Source organism: Pristis pectinata, chromosome 25, assembly GCF_009764475.1.
Source record: "Pristis pectinata isolate sPriPec2 chromosome 25, sPriPec2.1.pri, whole genome shotgun sequence".
Classification (NCBI taxonomy): Eukaryota; Metazoa; Chordata; class Chondrichthyes; order Rhinopristiformes; family Pristidae; genus Pristis; species Pristis pectinata.
Genome location: NC_067429.1, coordinates 4,694,106 through 4,720,512, shown reverse-complemented (window position 1 = coordinate 4,720,512; position 26,407 = coordinate 4,694,106). Strand labels below are relative to the sequence as shown.

Sequence of the window (26,407 nt, the reverse complement as noted above, 5' to 3'; positions counted from 1 at the left end):
GGCGGGAATTGAACCCGACAGCTGGGGCGGTAGTAGCGTCATGCTAACTGCTAAGCTACAGTGCGTCTAGTACACTAAGGATCACAAAACAGTACCAAAGCGGTTTTGATTACCTTGGTTAATTTCTCTTCACTTCAAGTCAATTTTTCCTCCTCGCTTTAACTGTACCAGCTCTTACAAAATCCCGTTGCTAAATCAGATTTGTAAACTGGAGTGAAGTAAATCGCCAGTGTTAGTTTGTCACCGTTCAAGCTTATCTTCCTGTACTGGAACTGACTAGCAGCAGTTTCCCTTAATGATCATTCCATCAGAGCTTTCTCAGAATTTGCAAAGTGACGTCGGATCTGGACAAGCGCAGCTACATACGCAATTCATTGGCAGTTCACCTTGGCTGGTGTTGTAGTCACACCCTTCATTAGCTTCGCCAGAAAATCATACAGATTTATTTGGAAAAAGTTGCTAAGGACTTTCAAAAATACAGTTATACTCCAAATTTCGGCATGAGATTTGTACACAGAGTTTCCCCCAATCTCTCCTTTTGACTCTCACTTCAGAGCATGTGACAGTATATTTTCTTAAAAGCAATTTTTTTAATACCCTGCTTCTAAAATGTGCTCGAGTGACTTTTCTCAAACAACTTTACAGTGACACAATATTTTCTCAGGATTAAAATTTTGATAGGAGTCCATATGATGCACAGCTCATAGCCTATCATATACTTCCTGTGTTATTTTAATCCTATAATTATAAGATCACAAGACAACCAACTGTGAACAAGATCAATGCACATTAATCTCAACAACAATAATACGGTCTCAGGAGCCTTTGAGTTAATAATTTATTAAAAAGTGACTTAACAGAGGGAGAATGAAATATCACCCAACATTCCAATCAGAATATAACTCAATCCAGCCTTAGTAACAAGTTGAAAATGCCAAACTGCCTCCTGAGAGAGGGTTGGCTGCCCATTCCCTTTTCTAATCTTAAAAAGCAAAGTTGGTGGGTTGAAGTTGGATTCGACAGACCTGGAATGTTTCCATATTTAACATCTGCACTCAATCATGTATGGTCTCTTTTGCTAAAATTTACACCAGTGATTAATTTACCTTTTTAAACACCCAACCTAAAACTTTAACTCTATTTCTCTCTCCACAAATGCTGACCTTTTGTGAACTTGCAGCATTCTTTGATTCTGTTTCCTATATCCAACATCCCTTTTCCCTTTTCAAACTCCAGTGTGGAAACATTTAACAAGTCTAGTATCATTATTTTTTCACTAGAACATTCAAATAAAAAATACATCAGATTAAAATTGATGTAATTTATTCCAGTATTGTAGGAATATTCAGCTCTTCTGCATAAGATCCCAGTTTTAATATTCAACCTCCTGCATTGTTCTTGTTAGAAACTATTCAACTGCAAATGCTGTGGAATCATAAAGGTAACTAAAGGATCAGATCATGGTTGACCTTTACTTCATTACCACTTTCCTGCATTAGTCCCATATCCTTTGATTACCTTCAGATCTAAGAATCTATCAATCTCTGTCTGAATATATTCAAGGCTGAGTTTCCATAACTCTTGCGGGTAAGGAATTCCAAAGATTCATTAACCTCTGGGTGTAGAAACTTCTTCTCAACTCTGTACTGAATGTGCAAACTCTTATTTTCAGATTGTGACCCCTGGTCCTCGACAACTCAGACAGAGGAAACATCATCTGTATTTACCCTGTCAATTTTGTACATTACATTCTTCTAAACTCAGGAGAGTATAGGCTCAGTCTGCGTAATCTTTCCACATGTAACAAACATGCCACCTCAGGATTCAATCTGGTGAACCTTTCCTGCACTCCCCTAACTGCAAGTACATCCTTCCTTAGGGAAGAAGACCAGATATTCCAGATTTGGTCTCACTACAGCCTTCTACAATTGCATCATATAACTATTCTTGTAGTCAAATCCTTTTGCATTAAAGGCCAACACATAATTTTCCTTCCTAATCACTTATATACTTGCATGTTGAAATTTGGTGATTCCTGTAGAAAGACACCTAGGTCTCTCCGAACACAATCTGTTTCAAACATTCACTATTTAAAAAAAATAGTGCCTTTCTATTTTTTCTCTATCTGTGGGTGACCTTACATTTTTTAAAAATTCCATTTCATGTCCCTGTCAACATCCTCCTAAAGCATCTCTGCATACTTCTCGCAGTTCACATTACCATCCACCTTTATGTGAGTGGCAAACATACATATATTACAGTCAGAGCAAGGATTGGGTGGAGCTTGAGGTTATCAGCACCAAGCAAGTAGGGCAAGTGGCCTAGAATAGGATTAGCCATTCAAAATGCTCACAGGAAAATCTATGAGGGTGCCTTGGGGTCCAAAGCAGTGGTCCCAGTAAGATTAGATTGTTATTTAAGAAATGAAGCAGAACTCAAACCTCTACTTAGAGCTAGCAGCAGTATTTGAGGCCTGCAATATCTGGATTTCTCTTATACACAGAACAATTTTGCATAAGTGACATCAAAGCAAACGCTGCCTGTAACTGATGTCACATCATATTCACAGTGGTCTCTGAGTTCATTCACACCATCAGAACAAAGTAACAGAAGAAAATTCCAGAAATACACGATCGACACACTAAGTACACAAGTAATATCTTGTGGTTAGAGATTTCTTGAAATTGTGTTGCGAAGCACATAAAACTTGTACTACATGAGAGAATTTCTAAGCCATCTCATCTAAAAGTACCTAAGCAGAAATCAGATGCAGGACCTTGCTCGCAGTTACTTGGCCACTGTGCATGAAATTCCAACTTCAAAGATTCAGAGAGTAATTTAACAAAAATCAAAATCTGGACTGAAAAGAAGGAACACTTGGTAGAGAGCCTGGCTGCATAACCCAAGTCCAATGGGACCCAACTGCATGTCTTCAGTTCAGGTCGGGTTGGGTGTATATTCTGATAAAACAGTTTGGTTCAGGTTGGGTTGGGCTGTGCCCTAACAGCCTGGTTCAGTACTTTAACAGTTCAGAATAATTTGTTTAATTTTACTGCATGTGAATAGTATATTTGAGATTGTTATATTTACAACTATGATTGGGTCAAGTGTAGAGATAAATTATAATTCCTTGGGCTTGGATCAGGTTCAGATTGTCTGCAGTCAGCTTGACATCAGGTTGGGTATTAATTTTGTATCAAAGCAGATTTTTAACTAGGCAGTGCACAGAACACAAAACAACTAAGAAAACAACCTTAAAATGTTTAAGGTCTGTCTGAGACCAAAGTGAAACTCAACGTCAAGTTCAAACATGCAAAAGGAAGTGAGTCTTGAGCTATCAGCATACTCTGCCACACATCTAAACAGGCATCTGGAGACAATCTACTTTGTCTATCTTGAGCTGAAGCCATTTGAAAATGTTTTCTTTGGAAATTTACAGCTCAGTTCATCAGATATCGAGTCTGTTAAAACCTTTTTATAATTTGTTCTCTGGATATGAAGAATGCCTCCAGGTCAAACAGCCATGACTAAATTTATACTAAAGATGTTGATTTACCAATACAGACGTGTTTGGCTACCAGAAGTGAGATGGTATCTTTTTACAAGCAATTTTCTGAAATAATGAGGTAAGAAAATAGAGGCCTCCATTGGTATGTTTGTAAGATTCAAAAACAATCTAAAAGGAAACTGAGGTTTGCTGATTGATCACATAATCTGAAATTTTAGTTACAAACACATTAACAATGCCTTATGTGAGCTCAACACTCTCATTGGTATAAAACACTTTGGATCTCATCCAAATACCAGTTTTCTAATATACTTGTTTTCCATTTCAAGAGTTTAATACGACCAACAGCAACAGTATTCCCACCAGTAACTCTGGGTTAATTCCAATGAATCAAAATTCATTCAATTGACCTAGTATAGAGCATGAAGAAAAATTAAGGGGTTGTAACTTACCACCTGCAAAATGTCTTCATCTTTGGGCATAACTGAGAGTTCCAATACATCCTCACTAAATACAGAGAAGATAACAAAGCAATGGTTTATAAAATACTGACATAAAGTTTCATTAATAACATTTTCTCATTCAATCTATGGGACTATGTAAAAAAAAATTATATTAGTGAGTTCATGGTCTCATAAAAAGGAAACATACCAAAGAATAAAACAAATATTTGCCCGCCAACTTGGTATTCAAAGGAACAGTTCCAGCAAAATCATACAACCTCTATCTGTTTATTTTCGAAAATAAATTGTCTACATCTATGAAGGGAAATTGTTGTGATTATTGGGAAGGTTAAAAAGTGACAGCAATCTATTGTTCATCATTTGTCAGATGCTGAAGTCTTGAGGCAAAAAAGGAACACCTAGCATACCCAATGTAGCCCATCAGCAGAAAGGATTCTGATAGTCTGCATGCTAACTTTTCATTAGCTTCATTCAGGGCCCTAAAATATTCTGGATTAGTGGTCCTACCCAAAATGCACCAGTAGTACCTTTGGTCTTTATTGCAGCAGGGTTGAAGTTTAGAAATAGGGAAGTACAATTGTTCAGTACAGTGGTGCGGCCACACCTGGAAAAATGCAAGGTTTTGTTCCCTTATTTAAGAAAGGATATACTGGCATAGGAGGCAGTTCAAAAGAGAGTCACTAGGCTAATCCCTGGCATGTGTTTCCAGCCAAGTGATCAATGTCAACAAAATGAAGGACGGGTGTATTGCCTTGTCCTCCAACTTACCCATTCTATTGAAGTTCTCTAAGGCACTTGAGATATGCTTTATAATCATTCCAAGGAATGTGGGCTTCACAGGCTGAGCCAGCACTTAATTGCCCACCCCTAGTTGCCCTTAAGAAGGTGGTGGTGAGCTGCCTTCTTGAACCACTGCAGTCATTGAGGTGTGGGTATAACCACAATGTTGTTCAGGAGAAAGTTCCAGGATTTTGATCAACAGACAATTGAAGGAATGGCAATAAAATGATACCCTTTGTACTGGAACCATATCACAACAGTTCCTTTAGTCAGACAGGAAAATACCTATATTAATGGTAAGAAAATCAAAAAAAGTATAGATGCTGGATATCTGAAATAGAAACAGAAAATGCTGGAAACTCTCAGCAGATCAAAGTGAAGCTGAGACCTGCTGAGGGTTTCCAGCATTTTCTGTGCTTACATGAATGACATCTTTGTTGTCTGTCAACTAATGTATACCAAGAAGCTTGTATCATTTATATAGGATGAATCAAGAAGCTACTTTTAGTCTACATGTTAACTGACCTGTTTTGAATTAGAGCTATCACTTGAGAATATGTTTTGCCAATTATACTCTCCGCATTCACCTTTACAATCCGATCTCCTGCAAAAACAAAATTGCTTTTAAATCTTGTGAAGTTTAAAATGCATCCCCAACAATATTTGATAAAGCAAAATTATTTATAAACTGAAATTCAAGGTGGTAACAATATGATGCTGATTTCATGAAAGTGAATATGTAATTAAAAAGCTTCTTTATTGGAATTTTCATAATTAAAACTTAATATTCCCAATGCTTCATGGTGCAGTTATATCTAGGTCATAGACACATTATGAAATTTTCTTGATCAACATGTAACCTCCCCCTTTAAGGGTTGTACATTACTTCCCAATACTTCCTTAGACAGAGGGATCACAAATTTAAAATGTGTAATTACTCACAATATTATCCCCTAACCCCCTTTGCAAATTGGACTTGGCTGATCTTTCCGTCACCTTTCATTTTTCATTCTCAAAAAATCCTGGAGTTTCATGGATATTGGTACAGTGAATATCTGAAGTAAATGTAGTCAGCTGTACATTCCCTCTTTTTTTGATATTATTTTCTTCATGGTGATGTCTAGTTTTACGACACCTCCTCACAGCATTAGTCCAAGCATGGCTGAAGTGTATGGTGCCAAGGAGCCCAGGTAAAACTGACGTCAATGGGCACCAAGAGGAAAACATTCTAATGATTGGAGCCATATTTCACATGAAGATAATTATGGTTGTTGCAATTCAGACATGACTACAGGAGTTCCTCAGTGTAGTGCCTTCTGTCCAACCATCTTCTCTGCCACTTTAATGACATTCCTTCCATCACAAGGTCAAAAATGGGGATGCTCGTTGATGTTTGTACAAGGTTCAATTCCATTCACAATTCTTCAGTAAATGAACCAGTTCATGTCTGCATTCAGTAAGACATTCAGTGTACTGCAGTGTGTATCATTTACAAAATGCACAACAGCTGCTCACCTTGGCTACTCCAACATCATCAACCAAACTGTTAACCTCTACCACCAAGAAGGATAAGGGCAGCAGGCACATGGCAAAACCCCCACCTGCAGGTTTCCTTCCAAGTCTCACACCATTGTATTTTGGAAATATATCGTCAATCCTTATCATCACTCTGTCTAAATCCTGGAACTCCCTCCCAAAAGCACTGTGGGAGTACATTCACTAAGAAGACTACAACAGTTCAAGGTGGCAGCTCACCACCACCTTCCCAATAACAATTATGGATGGGCAATAAATGTTGATCTTGCCAGCGATCCCCATTTGCTAAAAAATGTACAAATAAAAATATCTGCATAATGTAACAGCCAAAACCAGATTATAAAAAAAACTTCACTTTAAAGATAAATTAGCTTTACTACCTTTCTATCCAGTTAATCATCATCCTGGTACAATATGTCTGCTGGGAATTTGCCAAAACATCCACTATTAATGTAGAACTGAACCAAAGTCTACATTGCCACCGAACAACATTAAAGATTAGTCGTGCTGGATCCAATCCAACCACAGTGAAAAAACCCTCAAAAACAGAGTGCATATTTTCTGTAGGTGTTTTCCAGATTCGCTTCAATTTATCATAAAGTCTATTTCAAAGAAAATATTGATAACTAATTTTATTCTGATAAAAAAGTTCTCACTGTTTAAAATATTAAAATTCTCATATTTGTTTCTATTCCTTCCATGATTTTATCTCTTCCCATCACAGAGACTTCCTTCAGCACCAAAACTCTTTGCACTTCTCCAGTTTTGGCCTTGAGCATCCTCAATTCTAATGATGCCTCCATTGGCTGCCCCACATTTAATTGTCAAGCACCTAGGCTCTGGAATTACCTCTGTAAACCTCACGGCCTCGCTATGTTCTGTAAGACTTTTAATAAGACCTACCTCCATCTGACCTACTATTTATTTGCTTTGTCAATTTTTTTTATTATGCTCCAGTGACATCAATTTACAGATTATCGCTCTTGTACAAAGCATTTGAACAGAACCATGATTTGAGCACTTTTTTTATTCTGGACTGGTCATGACATAATAGGCATTATCATGCCTAAGGTGCCTGATGCATCCTTCACTTACAAGTTCAATCTCTGTGACTGAGCTATATGAAATTGGGAAATTTCATGCACAACAACATCTCTATCCTAATCCAGTGTAGTTTCATCCAAGGTCACCGAAAAATTACCTATGCTTCTCACCTCTCCATCATCCCAAGGGTAATAACACCACTGTGGTCCTTCCTTAACATCACATAAACCTAGATCAGCAACCTTAGCACACAGAAGGGATCAAACCCAAGAACCTAGCTTTGAGTACTTCAGTACCAACTGGAGTTAAAAATGACAAATTCATTAATCCAGATATACTATATTATCTTAAATGTTAAACAGCTTCTTTTAAATGAACAATATGGAGTTAACATTACACCACCTATAAGGTGTGAAACAAATATTCAGTCATGAGCGACTTAATAAAAATGCAATATATGTACATTATATACATTAATATTAGAGCTACTATATGCCAATAGTGTCTGAAAAAGCAGAAGAATAAAGCATTAAATCTCTGCACTTCTGGCCAAGGAGAAGATCAAGCAAAAATGACTCTTGATCAGCACTCAACTGCCACTTTCCAACAGGGGATTCCACTCATAAGAGCAATCAAATTCAAAAATAGTTATACAACTATTTGGTGTTGTATGAGAAGAAATTGCTATTATAGTTACACAATGAAAACATATCATCAGGGAAAAAAAAATTAAGTTAATGTTAAATTAACAAACATGTATTTTTTTTTCTAGGTCCACTGCCAACTGATGATGCTAAGAATTTCAGTAGCTTGGTCAAATTAAACTATTAACATACATTTTCTGGTGCCATTGGCTTAATCCTATTGAGAAAGGTAAAGAAACAACTCAAATTCAAGCTATTTCATATTACCTGTACAAAGCCCAGCTTGATGTGCTGCTCCCCCTTCCTTTACACTTTTAACAAAAATGGTATCCATAGGCTCTGTTTGACCTTTCTGACGCCCTGTGAAATAAAAGAATTCTGTAATGTTATATCCTTAGGATAACTTTTGATAATGATTCTTTTCAAAACAATAACCAATCAACCAGATTTTCTGATAGAATGGATCTCCAGTGAAACTTTCATCCACCAGGGAGATATTTGTTTCAGTGTTTTTAGCATGCTAGAAGCCAACTTCACAACTTTTCATCAGGATTTAAGCCACGCTTGAAATAAATTATTGTACCAAATATTCAGAGGAATAAGATAAAAATCATTGCTTAAAAATAAGAATTTCTAGTGCTACCTTTGTGACCCGTGAATGGCAAATTCTAGCATCATTTCTTCCCGAGGGGGAGGAAGAGAAGGAGGAAAACCTGAGTTCTATTTTTCAGAATTTTAAGTGGCTATAAAATGAAATGAATTTGGAGCAGAATTCAGAAGTGCAAGGATTTATCCAATGGTGGAAAAGGGTGAAACTTCAGCAGCAACCTAGAGTCAAAGGAAATGAAGATTTGGTAGAAAAATTTGTTACAGAAGATTTCACAATGGAAGAATGTGAAGACAATGATCTTTCAGTCAATTTGCAGGGTATAGGGTGCAATGGCAAAAACAAAAGTGATAAGTATGTAGCAGTTAATATGGAGAAGGACTCAAGGCATAAACTTCTGTTTTATTTGTAATTATTCATAGATTCATAGAGTTATACAGCACAGGAATAGGATCTTCAGCTCAACTTGTCCATTGTTATTTCTGAGTTGAGATATGGCCTTCTTGACTTATTGTTGGTCGGCGTGGATGGAATAAGTTGCTATGGGATGAGGCCCAGGGCGCTCACACCAAGGAGAGAGTTGCGACGGAGATCTTCGAAGTGCTCCTTCTAGAGGCTGTTGACTACCTTTCTTTCCATCATGAGTTCACCCCTGTTCTTGGCTCTCAGTGGGATAGAGGCTTAGATGTCTGGGCCATAGATGGCTTTTACAGCACTGAAGTCACGGCAGTCAGCAAATTGCTGATCTTCCTGTGCTCTCCCCATCCATCATCAGTTCTTTCACTCATAATTTACTGCTGGCCCTCTGCCTTCAGGTGCCTGTAGAACTGTTTCATTTCCCTTGAATAAAGCTGGAGCTTCCATTCCAGAAGTACCTTTGTGGCTGATTAGCTCATTAATTTTCCTACCATTTTAACCAAACTAGTCCCGATTCTTCCTGGTTGAGAAGCCAAATGCCTCTTCACAGGTGCCAATTATGGCAGACTTTAGGCTGTGGACACTTTGCAGTTCCTGTAAGCTACGAGGTGACAGGTTGTGCGGTGCTGTCCGAAAAGAGTTGCCTTTGTGGGGTCCTTGAGAGCTTGAGCATTAATATCCCTGCAGCAATACTTCCATTAATGCTGATGTCACAGCACAAAGATGACCACACGAATATGAGATAATTATTGCAAAAAATCTGGTGATATTGTAGCAATTAAATCAGAATAGAGATACAAAGGTAATTATCAGTGAAGGAAAATGGTCTGAGCAATAGCATGCAAGGTAGCACAATGATTCATGTGACTCAAACAAATCCAGCAGTGTTCTTGCTTCCTTCCTTAGAACAAAAATAGCTCCATTATAAATGCATTCAAAATTACTTGGAGAAACATGAAATGGAGTGAAAACAGGTGGCACATAATCAATAGCAAAAGTCATAAATGGAGAGAAATGACAGGTTAGTAAAATGGCAGCAACGTGAGAAAATAGAAGACTTAAGTGTGGATTTTTTAAGAAAGCAGTATTTAAGAAAGGAACAGAAATAAGAACTGGCAATGTTGGAAATCTGAAAAGAATTCTAAAATACTGGATATATACAGTTCACTGAACAGTTCACAGAACATGGCACTGGAGTGTGGAAACTCATAGCAAACTGCTCGCTGCAGATCTATTCATTGTAATCGAGGTTCAAGACTATTTTCAACAACATTTTTGTTTACAGCATAGATTAATATTCAGTCCAAAATGATTTAAACCAGTCTGCTTAATTCAAGTGATGATCCAGCCACAATGAACAACAGTGTCCCTAACATTTTCATTACTGAATGATGACTTGTTATATAAATTAGCAATATTCTGAAATGCTTCTCTGAACATCAACATTTGAGGAATAATGAGCAGTGCAGACTGATTTTTCTTTGGAAATCTGGACAATTATATTCTGTATTGTACAAGAGAAACTAAACTTAAATTTGAAATTGTGTGACTTCTGATTTATATCCAATCATTTTAGGATCAAGGATTTCTCCCTTACCAGATCTACTTATCTTTTGAATTGATTGATACTACCTTATTCTAAAAATCTGGGAAGCTTCTGAAGTGCTGCTATATTGAGGTAGAATTTCAACTAGCCCTGCTACCCTTTGCAGAAATCACCTGATTTGTTAAAGGCTGATTTGCAATGTCAGCTGGCAAGTTGAAAATCTATCTCAGCGTATTGAAACAGATGTCAAACTCAAATTTATTTTGTTTGGTTTATTCAGGTCAAGTCTTGCCGCATGCATAAGGCAGCTTTGTGCAAATAATCATTTTCAACAAGTAGCGTTATCTGATTATAGGTTCTGTCCTTAAAAATACATAGCCATCAATCAAATGGGTGATGTTGCTCAGTTTCCGTTGCAAGTATTGACAAGAACTCTTAGGCAATCGCAAAATTCACTGGGTTTGAGATCAACACAGCAATCAAAACAAACCAATCCAAAGTGTTCTCCAGATGAATGGTATCTGCTGATTTATTGATAACATATGTATGATCATATTCTGTAACAATAATTAAAGCAAGACTCACCTCTTCCATTCCCATTTTCTTCATCCTGCAAAAGAATGAAAATAATACTCTGTTAAATACAACTACAGCACTCTTTTGATTCTAACAGTCTGAGCAATTTATTCCTTTCATTGCTTTTGAATGAGCATCTAAGTGATTTTGTGAATTATTTTTATGAAGTCACTACAGACTTCACAGTAAATAAAATGGAAAATTTAAACCAAAAGATTAAACATTGAAACTGCTGAAAAAGGAAACACTATTTATCATGGCAAAACATACATTTCTTTTATGTATTCCAGCTCTTGGTTTATAAGTTTATACACTGAACAGAAAGTGAACTTTGCATAACTATAGTCCACCTGAGTTTACCACATCTGGTACTTAATAACCAAACCCTACATTGACATAATTCAGGATTCCTGTTGCGGTTAAATATTATTGTTGCATAGGCTCCAATGGAAAACCCCACAATCCAGTTAAAAAATCTTCAAACGTACAGAAGCAGCTTTGCATTTCACTGCATGTCAATGTCAACAACTTACTGCCTTTCAGAGAAATACTTCCAAAGTGGATTGGGGGTTTAAGAAGGTTATTGGTAGGTTTCCTAAGCTGGTAGTTAGTGTCATTTTTCAAGATGATCCTAAATGATTTTGAAAGAGAGTAGTGATTTTTATTTAATTCATTCATGGGATATTGGCATTGGTAGCACGGCCAGCATTTATTACGTATCTTTGAGTGGCCATTTCACAAGGCCATTAAGAGCCATAAATCTAGAGATGCACAAAGATCGGACAGGGAAAGAATGGAAGATTTATTTCCCTGAATCTTTACAACAACCCAGTAGTTTCATGGTGACCAATAATGACACTGGTTTTATAATTCTAGATTATTTATCTAAAAAATTAATTCCCCCAGAACTTTGGCAGTATTGAACTCATGTCACAAATAACCAAAAGACAGAAGATCATAGATAAAACACAGTGTTCTAACATCAGTTGAAATTCTCCAAGATTTACTGGGGGGAGGTTTGGAAGGTCTGGACTTGGCCATGGGCCTCAGGTGGTGGGACTAGGGTGGGGGAGGATTACTTCCTATAATCCAAAAATGACTACACTTCTTAAAGATAATTCATGGGAGACGTTATAAAAATATAAATCCTTTCTCCATTTTCTCATGTACATTTCTGTGTTGTTAAGTCTGCAGCCTGTCAACCTAACTTTAAACACTTTATGTAAAATGGGAGGTTCCATCCTTTTCATGTCAAGAAAATTAAATCTTTTATTTCTATCCGGTTCTTTTGAGGATGGAATCTTAGCTGATAGGTCTCCTGTATATCATATCTTCAAAAAAAGCACCTAAAATATAAGCACATATTTCCAAGAAATATTTCCTCAGAGCTCATCCCTAACAAATTATGGAATACGGAAGTCTCCCAATCTTCATTTAAAGCATCGACAGCAAGACATAAGGAAACAGGACAGTAAACAGATTGTAGAGGCTATAAAATTTTAAATCATTTCTATCCAAATACCTACTCTGCTATTTTAACATAAGTCTTAACCTATATAATCGAGTGTCCTCCTTTAGCCAGTGACCTTGATGTATTTGTTACAAATAATTGGAGATTCTGAGTAATCACATTCTGCACTGCAGAACTATGGCAACTTAATTAGATGCAGCTGAACAAAACAATTTGAACCATCAAGTTGCAACATAGGAGGCCATTCAGCCCACTGAGTTAGTGCCAACTCCCTTCTCAAAGGCAATTAGAGATGGGCAATTAAATGCTGGTTCAGCCTGTAAAGCCCACATCCCTTGTGAATAAAAAAACCTCTATGTTGATGACCCAGCTGGCCCCACTTCACCGTCTCTTTCTGCTATTACTTCCCTGTAAGAAACTTATCCAGCTCCTTTTTGATTGCTATAATTGAATTTGCTTCCACTAGTATCCCAGAGCAGTCCAGACGCTAACACTCACTGTGGTAAAATATATTTTCCTTACTTTCACTTTTTTTTTGCCAATCACCTTCATTCAATGTCTCCTAGCTCTTAACCTCTGCCAATCATAACAATTTATCTCTACCTAGTCCCTCTATACTCTTCATAATTTTAAATACCTTCATCAGACTTCTTTGCAACCTCCTCTATTCCAAGGAAAACAAGTCTGACTTCTCCACTCGATCCACGTAACTGAGGTCCCTCAACCCTTGAAAATCTCTTCTGTACCTTCTCTTAAAAACTTTAGAGCTCTCTTAAAGCGTGGTGTCCAGGTTTAGAAATGGATACAATACTCCAGTTGTGGTCAAACCATTGTTTTATAAAAGGTTCATCATGACTTCTTTGCTCTTGAAATCAACGCCCCTATTTATAAATCCCAGTATCTGTATGCTTTTTTCTTTACACATTCTCTACCTACCCTGCCACAGTCAATGAATTATGCACATACATCCTCAGATCAGTGTGTTTGCACTCTTTCTAGAATTGCCCCCTCTAGTTTATATTGTCTCTTCTCATTCTTCCACCAAAACATAATGCTTCACATCTCCCATCATGTTCTATGTACTATATACCCAAGTCCAATATCAAAATAAAGCAATATACCAATCCCTGGGGAACTCTTTCTTCGATTCAAAGTACAGACTTTCACCACTACTCTCCATTTCCTGTTACTTAACCAATTTTCTATCAATTCTGCTACCACAGCTTGAATTGAATGGTAAAAATGGGGCTGAAACAGTATCATGTTACTCCACTACTTTGAAAGCACAAGTGCAAACAACTTTCAGCACCAATAAACTCTGTTTATGCTTTTACTTTAAATACCAGCACTGGCAATCAAGACCAGCACTAAGCAAACAGATCAGTTTAGTCCACAGTCTGCTAGTCATGATTTAAACAGTTTCATTCAGCATCACCACATAAGTCTTCACTTGCACTCTTGAGAATAGGTTAAGTTTCTGACCATCAATATTACCCCTCACAATTTCTTAACACAGAAATTTGAACTCAGGGCACAGAAATGTGTTAGAAAATGCAACCCTAACAATGTCAGTCCCTCCTCCCCAAAAGATACAAATAATTGGTTTAGAGGTGGGACATCATGTTATTAACTTTACCAAAGCAAAGTTGATGCAAAAAATATAAAGATGCAATTACTACTTTATTTCATAAATAAAACACCAGCCACCAGATCAATTCAAAACAATGTTGAGAATAGCGAAGTGAAGCAACTGCACTAAATGGTCCACAGATTTCTAATGAATGAGATAATGAAATGTCACATTAAAGCTATGTACATGGGCCAATTCACATGTTACTCATGTGAAATAACAAGTGTTCAAATGTTTAGCAAAGCTAAAATGTATAAATGCACAATGACAATGATGCAAAATCCTGCACGATGCAAGTAACATCATAAACATCTATAGTCTGGCCTATTCGTGCTTGCCATTCCTCTTCCCCCCTTTTGTAATTTCGTTTGTATATTCTGGCCTGCTCAAAGAGAACCAAGTAGACCAGACTACTGTATATAACATTAGCAACACATTAACACAGACAAAAGAGCTTAACTGTCCATTCAATGGCTACGTCATTTCACCTTATTACAGCCATTCCCCTTGTTCCACCCATTTCCTTTTCCCACCTTCTCTGCCACTTAGACCAACTTGCTTTCTCTCTCAGTTCTGATGAAGAGTCTCCAATCTGAAACGTTAACTGGTTTCTCTTTCCACAGACACTATTTGACTGGCTGAGTTCCTCCAGATTTCTATTTTGTTTCACATTCCAGCATCTGCAGTTTTATTTGGTTTCAATGTACTTCAATAGACATTGAAAGCATTACAGATGTCTTGTATGCTTTTTCTTCATAAACTTTTATCTGAAATGTGGTATTGTTATATTATCTTACATGAATCCCTAAAAAACTATGAAGAAAACTGCTTAAAAAGGAATTGCAGTGAAAATATATTTTATATGCCAAGGCCTTTCATACTCTATGGGCAACCTTAATGCCCACCAAGTCCTTTTATTTAATCCAAAGGAAAGTTTGGATACCCTCAAATTTATGAATGGAAGAACAAGAGAGGCCATTCAGCAGTAAATTAAAATAGTCAAGTTTCGAAACAACAATGACCAGATGAAGAATTCAGGAGAAGCTAAGGCAAAGAGTGCGGCACTGTCATGGAGGTGCAAATATAGGTTCCCATAATGGCACGGATATTGAGTCCAAAAACTCATTCATTCTTACATTATTGCTGTCTAATACCTGATAGTGTAAAAAATTCTCATATACCCAAGAACTTTGAAGTTATTTCAAAATGTAAATTCCTTTGGTTTAATGAAAGCTGAAGCTCCTTCTAGTGGTAGAAACCTAGTGCTGGCTACACTGCAAACATTCTGGTTAAAGCCCCTGTGAAAAAGAGACTATTATTACTCCAGGTTTTTTGTGTAGTTGATATAACTGTATATAGGTTGCCATGCTAACTCCTTTACCAAGTATTCTCATCTGCTTTATAGCAATTCATTTGCTTTTAAATGCCTTCAAAATGTCAGTTGCAAATAAAGAGTACCACCTCTTTCTCACTTAAGTAAAATATCATCTTTTATACATGTTATGGAATACTTGCTGCACTCAAACAACTGCTAATAAAATTGTCTTGCTACCTACAGCTGTCCTTAAGGACCTGAAATATTAGGAAAATTAAATATTATTTCTATTTATCTTTACTCTCCATTGAATTGGCTTTAGAGTACATAACCATTAATACAGGTTGAAACTCTCTGACCCTTGGTATCTGACTGATGCTGAACTACAGAAAATCCAGACCCCAGAAATTGCCCCATGGTCATCTCCCTCTGAGCAGGATACTCCCTGGGTCATGTAAGGGTTCCAAGAACTGTCCATAACCCAAAGTTGCCATAAATTGGAAACTGTTGGCTGAGATTGCAAAAGTTGCACTGGTAGGTTAATTAGCTACAGACTAGTACAGATTAGAATTAGTTAATTAGAACAGATCTGTACTACAGACCCAAAACTTGCCAGACCATGGGAGTTGCGGATCACAGAATGCCAGACTACAGAGTTTCAACCTGTAATGTCAAATTCCAATAAAAAAAGTCGCCTTCTGATAAATGAATCACATATGAGTGAGCAATGTCCCTTAATGTAAGGCACAAGGAAACAATGCAACTGTTAAAGTTCAAGAACTGGGAAAATAACCTACTGTGGCCTTGCTATTATTCTTCAACCAATATCATTAAATACAAATTATTATTACATCACTTCTGTTTGTGGAACCTTGTAACATGTAGGTGTCTTACACCATGACAAATTCTACACCACAAATTCATTTGTCCTAAAAGATCCTAAGAAATTAAACTTTCCTAGGTGTTTCTGTGACTCAATCTGTAAAACATTTCTACAGTCCCTCAAAATTCACATTATTATAAAAAGCACGAGTGTACATGCTTAAAAAAGTTAGATAGCCAGAATATTCTTACTTTTAACCACATTATTTTTCTTTCCTTGATTTATACAACAGTTATCTGTGTGTTCCTTGTGCATAGGAAATATGAACAGACAGTGAGGCTTGTGAAGAAACATGATAGGATGAAGGTGATATTATGTTTGGGTCACATAAAGGCAACACATTATAAAAATTCTTTTTAAGTTCGAGCATGGTATGTCACATACTGACACTTTAAATAAGACTGTTGAAAAAACTTTACTGGAACTATAAAGCAATGGTACCTATTAATTTGAACAGAATTAAAATGATTTTCCTTCTGAACGAAACAGTCAAAAGACAATATGAGGTCCAGGCATTGTGGTTAGATTTGTATGAGGTGAATTTCAATGGAAATAACAGTTTACATTGGAAATATTAAAACCTGGGACAACTATATTTTAAATACAATTGTTTTCATAGAGTACTTATTGAAATTAAGGCAACCTGCTCATGAAATACAGTTAAGAGACGTTCAGGGAGTAGAACTGAACTGAACTCAAAAAGGAAAAAATCACTCAAATATACTTTCACAAAATGGTTCTTCGAAAATAGATTTACACTTTGAAAGGGAGAATAACATTACACCTGTGCAAATCCCATAGCATCCAGCAGTCCTGTGATCTCTGTCTCAGAGGCCAATGTCAGAACATCCTTCAAGAGGGTGAACCCTCACAAGGTGTCAGGCCCCAACGGTGTACCTGGGTGGGTACTGAAGACATGTGCCGACCAACTGGTTGAAGTGCTCAAGGACATCTTCAACCTCTCACTGCTGTGGTCTGAGGTTCCCACCTGCTTCAAAAGGGCAGCATTCATACCGGTGCCCAAGAGGAGCAGGATGAGCTACCTCAACAACTATCACCCAGTTGCACTCATATCTACCATAATGAAGTGCTTTGAGATGTTGATTATGGCTGGAACTAACTTCTGCCTGAACCTGCTGCAATTTGCCTACCGCCACAGTAGACGCAATCTCACTGGCTTTCCACTCTACTTTGGAGCACCTAGCCAACCACATAACATTTGTCAGGCTGCTGTTTATCGATTACAGCTCAGCGTTCAACACCATCATCCCCTCAGTACTAATCACCAAGCTTCAAAACCTGAATCTCTGTACCTCCCTCTGCAACTGGATCCTCGACTTCCATATCGGGAGAACACAGTCAGTGCAGATCGGTAATAACATCTCCTCCTCACTGACAATCAACACGTGCACCTCAAGGATGTGTGCGTAAGACCACTGCTCTATACTCAAACTGCGTGGCTAAGCACAGCTCAAACACCATCTATGAATTCGCCGATGACACCACTGTTGTTGGTAGAATCTCAGATGGAAATGAGGAAGTGTACAGGAGTGAGACAGATGGGCTGGTTGGGTGGTGTCGCAATAACAACCTCACACTCAACACCAGGAAGACCAAGGAATTGATTGTGGACTTCAAGAAGGGCAAGTCGGGAGGACACACACCAGTCCTCATTGAGGGGTCAGCGTGGAAAAGGTGAGCAGCTTCAAGTACCTGGGTGTCAACTTCTCAGAACATCTATCCTGTGCCCAACATATTGATGCAATCACAAAGAAGGCACACCAGCAGCTCTACTTTGTGAGGAGTTTGAAGAGATTCGGAATGTCACCAAAGATTCTTACAAATTTCTATAGGTGTTCAATGAAGAGCGTTCCTACTGGTTGCATCATAGCCCGGTATGGAGGCTCCAATGCACAGGATCGCAAGAGGCTGCAGAGAGTTGTCGACTCAGCAGCTCCATCACAGACATAACCCTCCCCACCGTCGAGGACATTTTCAAGAGGTGGTGCCTCAAGAAGACGACATCCGTCACTAAGAACCCTCACCGTCCGGGATATGCCCTCTTCTCGTTACTACCATCGGGGGGGAGGTACAGGAGCCTGAAAACCTACACTCAATGAATCAGAAACAGCTTCTTCCCCTCTGCCATCAGATTTTTGAACGGTCCATGAACACATGAATGCTATATCTTGTTATTCCCTTCTTTTTGCACTGTTTACTGTACTGCTGCTGCAAATTTCACATCATCTAAGTCGGTGATAATAAATCTGATTCTAATTGTGATTCGTATATGGAAAGTAAAATAGAAGTGGCCTTGATTCCATCAACTGTTTTGTTGGCCAGTAAATGAAATATTGCTGCTAAGGTCTGGAAAGATTTAAGAAGTTGACTTCTGCCAAAAATGCAATTTTCTTGATTACTGAGCTATTCTTGGAATTGACTGCTCACAATTTTAAACACGTATTTACGTAATGTGAATAGTTGCACGTTTGACAACAGAATTTAACCATCAACTACTCCCACTGTCGTGTGATTCATCAAATATTTTAACAATGCCACTGAGTTTTTTCTTGTGTTGGTTGAAGTGAAGCACAATGAACAGCAATGAGAAAAAAATCTAACTTACAAGAGTTAAATAGTAGACAGAAGATGTGAAAAACCATGAATAATGAAACAGATGTGAGGGACTCATACCAAGAAGACTACGTGCAAGAAAAAGGAACAAGGATAGAAGTTTAAAGATAAGAGAGAGAAAGATGCTAGAAGTAGAGAAATACAGAAATACCAGGAGGGAGACAAAAGATTCTGAGTATTTCATATAAAAACATGCTAGTAAATGTGACAGTAACAGTTTTTGCTATTAATTTCAACAAATTTAAAGTTTTTTCTGTGCTCACATGTAGGATATCCTGTCTAACTCATGAGAATATATAAAAGGAAATATGCTTGTCCTGTTTATGTTGAACACATTTACAACCAAAATAGCCACGGTTTTGTGATAGAAAATGGCAGTAAGCAGCCAACAGTGTCCAAAAAAGTAGTGGTGGGATAAATGAAAAGCAGTTTATTTTTGTTTAAGGGAGGAATGTTGACTAAGACATGGAGAACTGCACTGCTTTCAAAACGAGGTTTTTTGGCTCCCTGCTTTACATTGACCGCAATTTACAAATAAACTTTTAACCAGAGTGAAGTTTTGTCACTTTTTTCTTGACATAGTGGAGCTGGGCATAGAATGACACACACAAAGAATCAAAATCAGAATCAGATTTATTATCACCAACTTATAACTTGAAATTTCTTGTTTTGCAGCAGCAATACAGTGCAATGACATAAAATTGATATAAATTACAAAAATAAATAAATAGTGCAGAAAAAAGGAATAATGAGGTACTGTTCATGGGTTCGTGGATCGTTCAGAATTGTCAGGTACAGGCAGTTAAGATCAAGTGAATCCCTGGAGGAGTATAGGGGATGCAGGAGTGTACTCAAGAAGGAAACCAGGTGTGCAAATAGGGGCATGAGATAGCTTTGACAGAGAAAATTAAAGAAAATCCAAAGCGATTTTATAAATATATTAAGGGAAAAAGAGTAACTAGAGACAGAATAGGGCCCCTCAAAGACCAAAGGGGACATCTTTGTGTGGAGCCACAGAAGATGGGCAAGGTCCTTAGTGAATATTTCTCCTCTGTTTTTACCATGGAGTAAGACATGAAGACTTTGGAACTAGGAAAGTAAATGGGCAGGTCTTGGGGAGAGTCTGCATAACAGTAAAGGAGGTGCTGGATGTCTTAAAAGGTATGAAGGTAGACAAATCTCTGGAGCCTGACCATGTAAATCCAAGAACACTGTGGGATGCAAGAGAAGAAATTGCGGGATCCCTGGCTGAGATATTTGCATCATCGTTAACTACGGGTGAGGTGCCAGTAGACTGGAGGGTAGCGAATGTCGTGCCTTTATTTAACAAGGGCGGCAAAGAAAAATCTGGGAACTAGAGACCAGTAAGTCTAACATCTGTAAGTTACTAGAGACAATTCTGAAGAATAAATATACAGACAACTGGAAAGGCAGGAGTTGATTAGAGGTAGTCAGCATGGCTTTGTGCATGGGAGATCATGTCTTACAATCAATTGAGTTTTTTGATGATGTGACCAAGAAAGTTGATGAGGGCAGGGCAGTAGGTGCGGTTTATATGGACTTCAGTAAGGCCTTTGACAAGGTTGCACATGGTGGGCTGCTCTACAAGGTTAGATCACACGGAATCCAGGGAATAGCTGGTGAATTGGATACACAATTAGCTTAATGGTAGAAAGCAGAGGGTGACAGTGGAAGGTTGTTTCTCGGACTGGAGGCTCGTGACTAGTGGTGTGCCTCAGGGGTCGGTGCTGGGCCCATTGTTGTTTGTCAACGATTTGAATAAGAATGTACAGGGCACGATTAGTTAGTTTGCAGATGACACTAGAATAAGTGGTATAGTGGACAATGAAGGTGGTTATCAAAAATTACAGGGGGGATCTTGATCAGCTGAGTAAGTGGGCTGAGGAATGGCAAATGGAGTATAATTCAGATAAATGCGAGGTGTTGCATTTTGGAAAGTTAAATCTAGGTAGGACTTTCACTGTGAACAGTAGGGCCCTAGGGAGTGTTGTAGAACAGAGGGACCTTGGAATAGAAGTACATGGTTCACTGAAAGTGGAGGCACAGGTACACAGGGTGGTGAAGAAGGCTTTTGGCATGCTGGCCTTCATATGTCGGGGCATTGAGCATGAAAGTTGGGAGGTCACAGTGCAGTTGTACAGGATGCTGGTGAGGCCACACTTGGAGTATTGCGTTCAGTTTTGGTCACCCTTCTAAAGGAATTTTGTTACTAAACTGGAAAGAGTACAGAAAAGATTTACAAGGATATTGCCTTGACTTGAAGGACTGAGTTATAGGGAGAGGTTGGACAGGTTAGGATTTTGTTCCTCAGAGCAAAGGAGACTGAGAGGTGATCTTATAGAGGTGTATATAATCATGAGGGGCATAGATAGGGTGAATGCCCTTAGTCTCTTACCCAGAGTTGGGGAATCAAAAACTAGAGGGCATAGGTTTAAGGTGAGAGGGGAAAGATTTAAAAGGAACTTGAGGGGCAACTTTTTTTTACACAAAGGGTGGTACCTATGTGGAATGAGCTGCCAGAGGAAGTGGTTGAGGCAGGTACAATAACAACTTTTAAAAGACAGTTGGACAAGTACATGGATGGGAAAGGTTTAGAAGGTTATGAGCCAAATGCTGGCAAATGGGACTAGTTAGGATGGGGCATCTTGGTCGGCATGGACCAGTAGGGCCGTATGGCCTGGTTCTGTGCTGTATAACTCTATGACTCTATAAAACTTCATTTCTAAAAATATTGTTAAAATACCTCCTGGCAAAAAACTCATTCAAACTTGCACATTTAATGGATGATTCCATTATTTTCTCTTCCTCTGTATTTGAAATATGGCAATAATGGAAAGTGTGAGTCACACAATGCACCACACTTTTATGAATACAATTAATGCTCATGAGCAATGATTAAACTGATTGTTTATTTCTGAGCTATTATTAAACATATTTGAAGATAGCATAATGAAATTCATTAATAAATTTCAACCACTCCAGTTAAAAATTGTTTAATTTCCTGGACTATTTGAATGCTAATGCTTTTTACTTCAGGGCTAGTTACACCCCTGTATAAAATCAAAACCAGAATATTTGGCAACAAAGTCAGCATTCTTCACAGAAGCATTAAGAATGGGTTACACACTGGACAACTTTGTTGACCCTCTGAGGGAAACTTTTGTTTGGACAAGCTCCAGAGAAAATTCCCAATTAGGGAGAAAAAGCAAATTAATAAAAACAACTTTAAAAAAATTGTTTTGGTGCATTATTAATTGCGAGTTAAATATAATATTTAGTGAGAATTAAAAATTATCTCAAGTGAATTTAGCTTCAGGTATACAAAAAAAAACTCTTTAAAAACAGATTAGGGCATAAGAAAAGCCAAGCTCTCAAGTGTGGAGTTACTAGGAATGACTCACATTTAAGAGAACATGCCGTTTAAGAGAAAGGGGAGATAGAATATATACCACTTAAATTAATAAAATTAAAACACCTTTTGAAAGTCAAATAAAAAAAGAAATACTTTTCCCCATAATAGGAAGTCCTTAATTTCACCAGGCAATCTGTAGCAAAGGAAAATATGCTATATATCTATATATATCCTCATGTAATTCTTGTTTGTAGACTCTGGAGACCCAATTTTTCCAGACAGCACATGACCCTCAGTTTCACCATTGGGGGGGGGGGGGTGGGGGGGGGAGTTGTCAGGTGGGCTGGAGGAATACAACCTTAATAAAACAGTGAGAAAAGGGTCCAATGAGAAAAGAAATGAAAAATTAAAGAAATTCTTTAAAGGCCATGCATGTGGAAACTTCAAAAGTGAATGATAATAATGTTTTGAGGAGTTTACTGATTATCAGTGTAATTTCAAAATAATTGTACTCAGAACTAAAAAAAAGCAAGAGTCTGCAAAGAATTGCAAGAAAGCTTTATAATTTATTAATGAGTTCCCAGCTTTCCACATACAGTAGAAGGCAATGGGGTAATGAGAAAACAGTACAAAATAGAGGTGGATTGCTTGCATAGTCAGGTTGAGCACTGAGCAAAACAATTATATATCCTGCCCAGTAAGATTCAGAGACTAATATTTGGCCAAACCATTGAGATTTCTTCATGTAACTAAATCAAGAGAAACTCATTTGAAACTGCCCCACGTGTTGTGTAAGGAGCTTTTCTTCCATTTTGTGATTCAAGACAATCTTGTTCATAGAAATAATTTTATCAATCTATCCAATGGTAGTAACTGTCTGGACAGGCATCTACCTTTGATCCTGTCTCACCAACATGTTAAAGTGCAACACCCATCTGTATTATGAAATCAATATTCAATCACTGATAAACGAGAGTTAACAAAAAAATTTTCTTGGAATAAATGAAATTGGATTCAGGTTATGCAAAATCAATATAATGGAATTAGGACAAAATTCCATGCTGTTTTTTCTCAACCAGAACCACCACTGAGACAATGCCAAGCCCCTTACAAAGAACATACAGAGTTCATGAGTATGACAATGTTGACATGCTGACAATATTGCTTGACTGCCAAATATCTTTACGATTAAACATCGTTATGCTAAAATGCCCGCACTCCACTTCTTAGTGCGATATTACAATAATCAAATAAATATTTGTCCCTGCTAAGGGACTTCAATAAATTCTTAATTCAATGCATTCCACTTCCTTACAACTGCAGAAAATTAATTAATAAGGTTTTACCTAATAAATGTTTTTAAAAATTCCAAGGTGTGTCAGAAAGAATGAATTCACATTTAAATAGTTCAACAATATTATTTTCCTTTAGTAATGAATAGAAGCTCACCTACGCATTAAAAACTTTGTTTTTGAGTACACACTACATCCACAATTCTTACTTCCCCTTGTTTTAAATTATATTTTGCTGTTAACATTCCCTTTTGATAACTGCACACAGTTCCTGTTCATTTCCTTTTATCTCATCCTTTATTTCTGTTGGTATGAGAACTAGTCATTTTTGCCTGTCATCCTTTCATCTTTTCCGTTTTTAAGTATAATTGGACTATACAACACTAGCAACACATTACATAGACAAAAGAAGCTTAATCACATTTTAACTGCCTCATTATTTTACCCCATCAGAGAAATCTCCTTTGTTCCACCTATTGCTCTTCCAACCTTCTCGGCTACCTAGACTAACTTGTTTTTCTCTTTCTCAGTTCTGTTGAAGGGTTCCAGACCCAAAACATTAAATGTTCCTCTTTCCACAGATGCTGAGTTCTGAGTTTTACCAGCATTTCATGTTTTCATTTCAAGTTCCTATTCAATTTTGCTACCTTAACATCTAAGGTGTAATTGCAAATTCGGGCCGCTAGGAGGCTTCATGGACCAATCTTTAGAGGAGTTTACGTTTATCACAAACAATTTCTTATAGTGAATACCTGGAAGTGTTGATGAATGTCAGAATCAGATCCTGTGATTCAGACAAAAACTTTTATGGTTTATAATCAGATTATGCACATATGAACCTATATCCAGCAGTTAGTATATCTTCATACTAGAACTACCATACACTGATAGGATACAATAGGAGCAAACAGCAAATACAATGGACATCATTTAACAGACTTGAAACAATGGGGTTCTAATAAATGCCTAAGACTCAAGTTCCATTCCTGCTTATGTCAGCAGAGACACAGAACAGTACCAATGCTTGCTAAAACAAAGTCCTCCATTGTACAGGCTGAGCTGACATGGCAAAACTACAATAACTAGCATTCATTTGCTATTACTAACACAAAAGAACAACCAAAGATTTTTTTAAGACATGTAATATAGCTAAAATGGATGCTCAGCTCTAAAAAAAGACAGAAGCTGGCAAAAGTTTAATCAGCAGAAAGGTTTAAGGAGATCAAAGTAGGAGGGAGATAGAGCAACAGGTGAGGTAAGAGGTGGAACTTCAAAAGTTCTGGAGGCTAAATGCAGGTTGTCAGTTAGTAACTGCACAAGAGGCCAGCAGAGAAACACTGATTGTTTTTTTAGGGTAGGGTACAAGGCTGAAGCAATTACAGGGATATGCGGGGGGGGGGGGGGGGGGACATGAAAATATTTAGATATGAAAATTTTAACCAAGAATTGCTGAAGAACAGGAGCCAATGTTGGTCACTGAGTACAAGGGGGTGATGGAAATTGTCCTTTACTGAAATCGGAGGCGATCTCTGACAACGGTGCCTCTCTACTGGATGAACTCAATGCTTTTTATGCCCCTTTTGATCAGGCACATTCCCCCATCCCCTGCTGGCTCTGTCCCAATCATCTCGGTGGCAGAAGTCAGATCTGCTTTCATAAGGGTAAACTCTCAGAAAGCGGTCTGCGCAGATGCAGTCCCTGGACTAGTTTTGAAATTGCGCACCAATCAACTGGCCGCTGTCTTCGTTGGCATCTTCAACCTCTCACTTCAACAGTCTACTGTCCCCATCTGATTCCACCATTCCAGTCCCCAAGAAAAGTAAAGTGTCTTGGCTCAATGACTACTGACCAGTAACTATAATATCAACCATAATGAAGTGCTTTGAAAAATTAGTAATGGCCTACATCAGTGTCAATCTTCCAGACAATCTAGGCCCCTTGCAATTTGTGTACAGGAAAAATTCCATTAAGGAGGACACCATCGCCCTTGCAATACATTCAGCTCTGGATCACCTCAACAATAAGAATATATATGTCAGAATATTATTCATTGACTGCAGCTCAGCCTTCAACACCATAATACCAAATAAGATCACCTTTAAACTCCTGGACCATGGCCTTAGGGCCCCCATCTGTAACTGGATTCTAGACTTTCTGACTGGCAGACCTGTCAGTTGGAAGATTTTATCCACTCTGACCCTCAACACTGGTACTCCTCAGGGTTATGTGCTCAGTCCCTCTATACCCATGACTGTGTAGCCAGGTACAGTGCCAACTCGATCTTTAAGTTCACTGATGATACAACTGATATAGCAACTGCTTTGCTCTTGACCGACAGCACCCACAGATAGTGGTAAACACAACCCAGTCCATCTTAGGCTCATCATTTCCTTCCATCCAGTCCATCTCCATGGTGCGTTGCATCAAGAAGACTAGTAGTACCGTTAAGGGTGCCGGCCACCCTGGCCATTCCCTTTTCTCTCTTCTACCTTCTGGGAGAAGAATAAGGAGCTTGAAAGTCTGGACGACCAGACTTAAGAACAGCTTCTTCCCCACTGCTATCAGACTCCTGAACCAATCACCCCTTTCACATTCCCTTCCCGGTGGTTCTGCCATGTTCTTGGACTCTTAATTCTCTTAGTTATTCCACTATTGTCACGTAAGTCATTTTTTTTTGCACAACTTCA

The 26,407-nt window shown here is 38.0% G+C and overlaps 1 protein-coding gene across 6 annotated transcripts in view; it reads right to left on the bottom strand.

The window, feature by feature from the left end:
- Positions 1-26,407, bottom strand: part of LOC127582867 (rho GTPase-activating protein 21-like) — a 302,839-nt gene that overhangs the window by 87,148 nt on the left and 189,284 nt on the right. For 5 of the 6 annotated variants that reach the window (XM_052038469.1, XM_052038472.1, XM_052038470.1 and 2 more), the window contains 4 exons: positions 11,132-11,156; positions 8,244-8,336; positions 5,278-5,356; positions 3,961-4,015 (listed from right to left, as the gene is read on the bottom strand). In XM_052038469.1, coding sequence (XP_051894429.1) covers positions 3,961-4,015; positions 5,278-5,356; positions 8,244-8,336; positions 11,132-11,156 — 252 coding nt within the window. Of the gene's footprint in view, positions 1-113; positions 253-3,960; positions 4,016-5,277; positions 5,357-8,243; positions 8,337-11,131; positions 11,157-26,407 lie in introns of those variants that run through there. The other variant, XM_052038474.1, reaches the window with a different exon arrangement.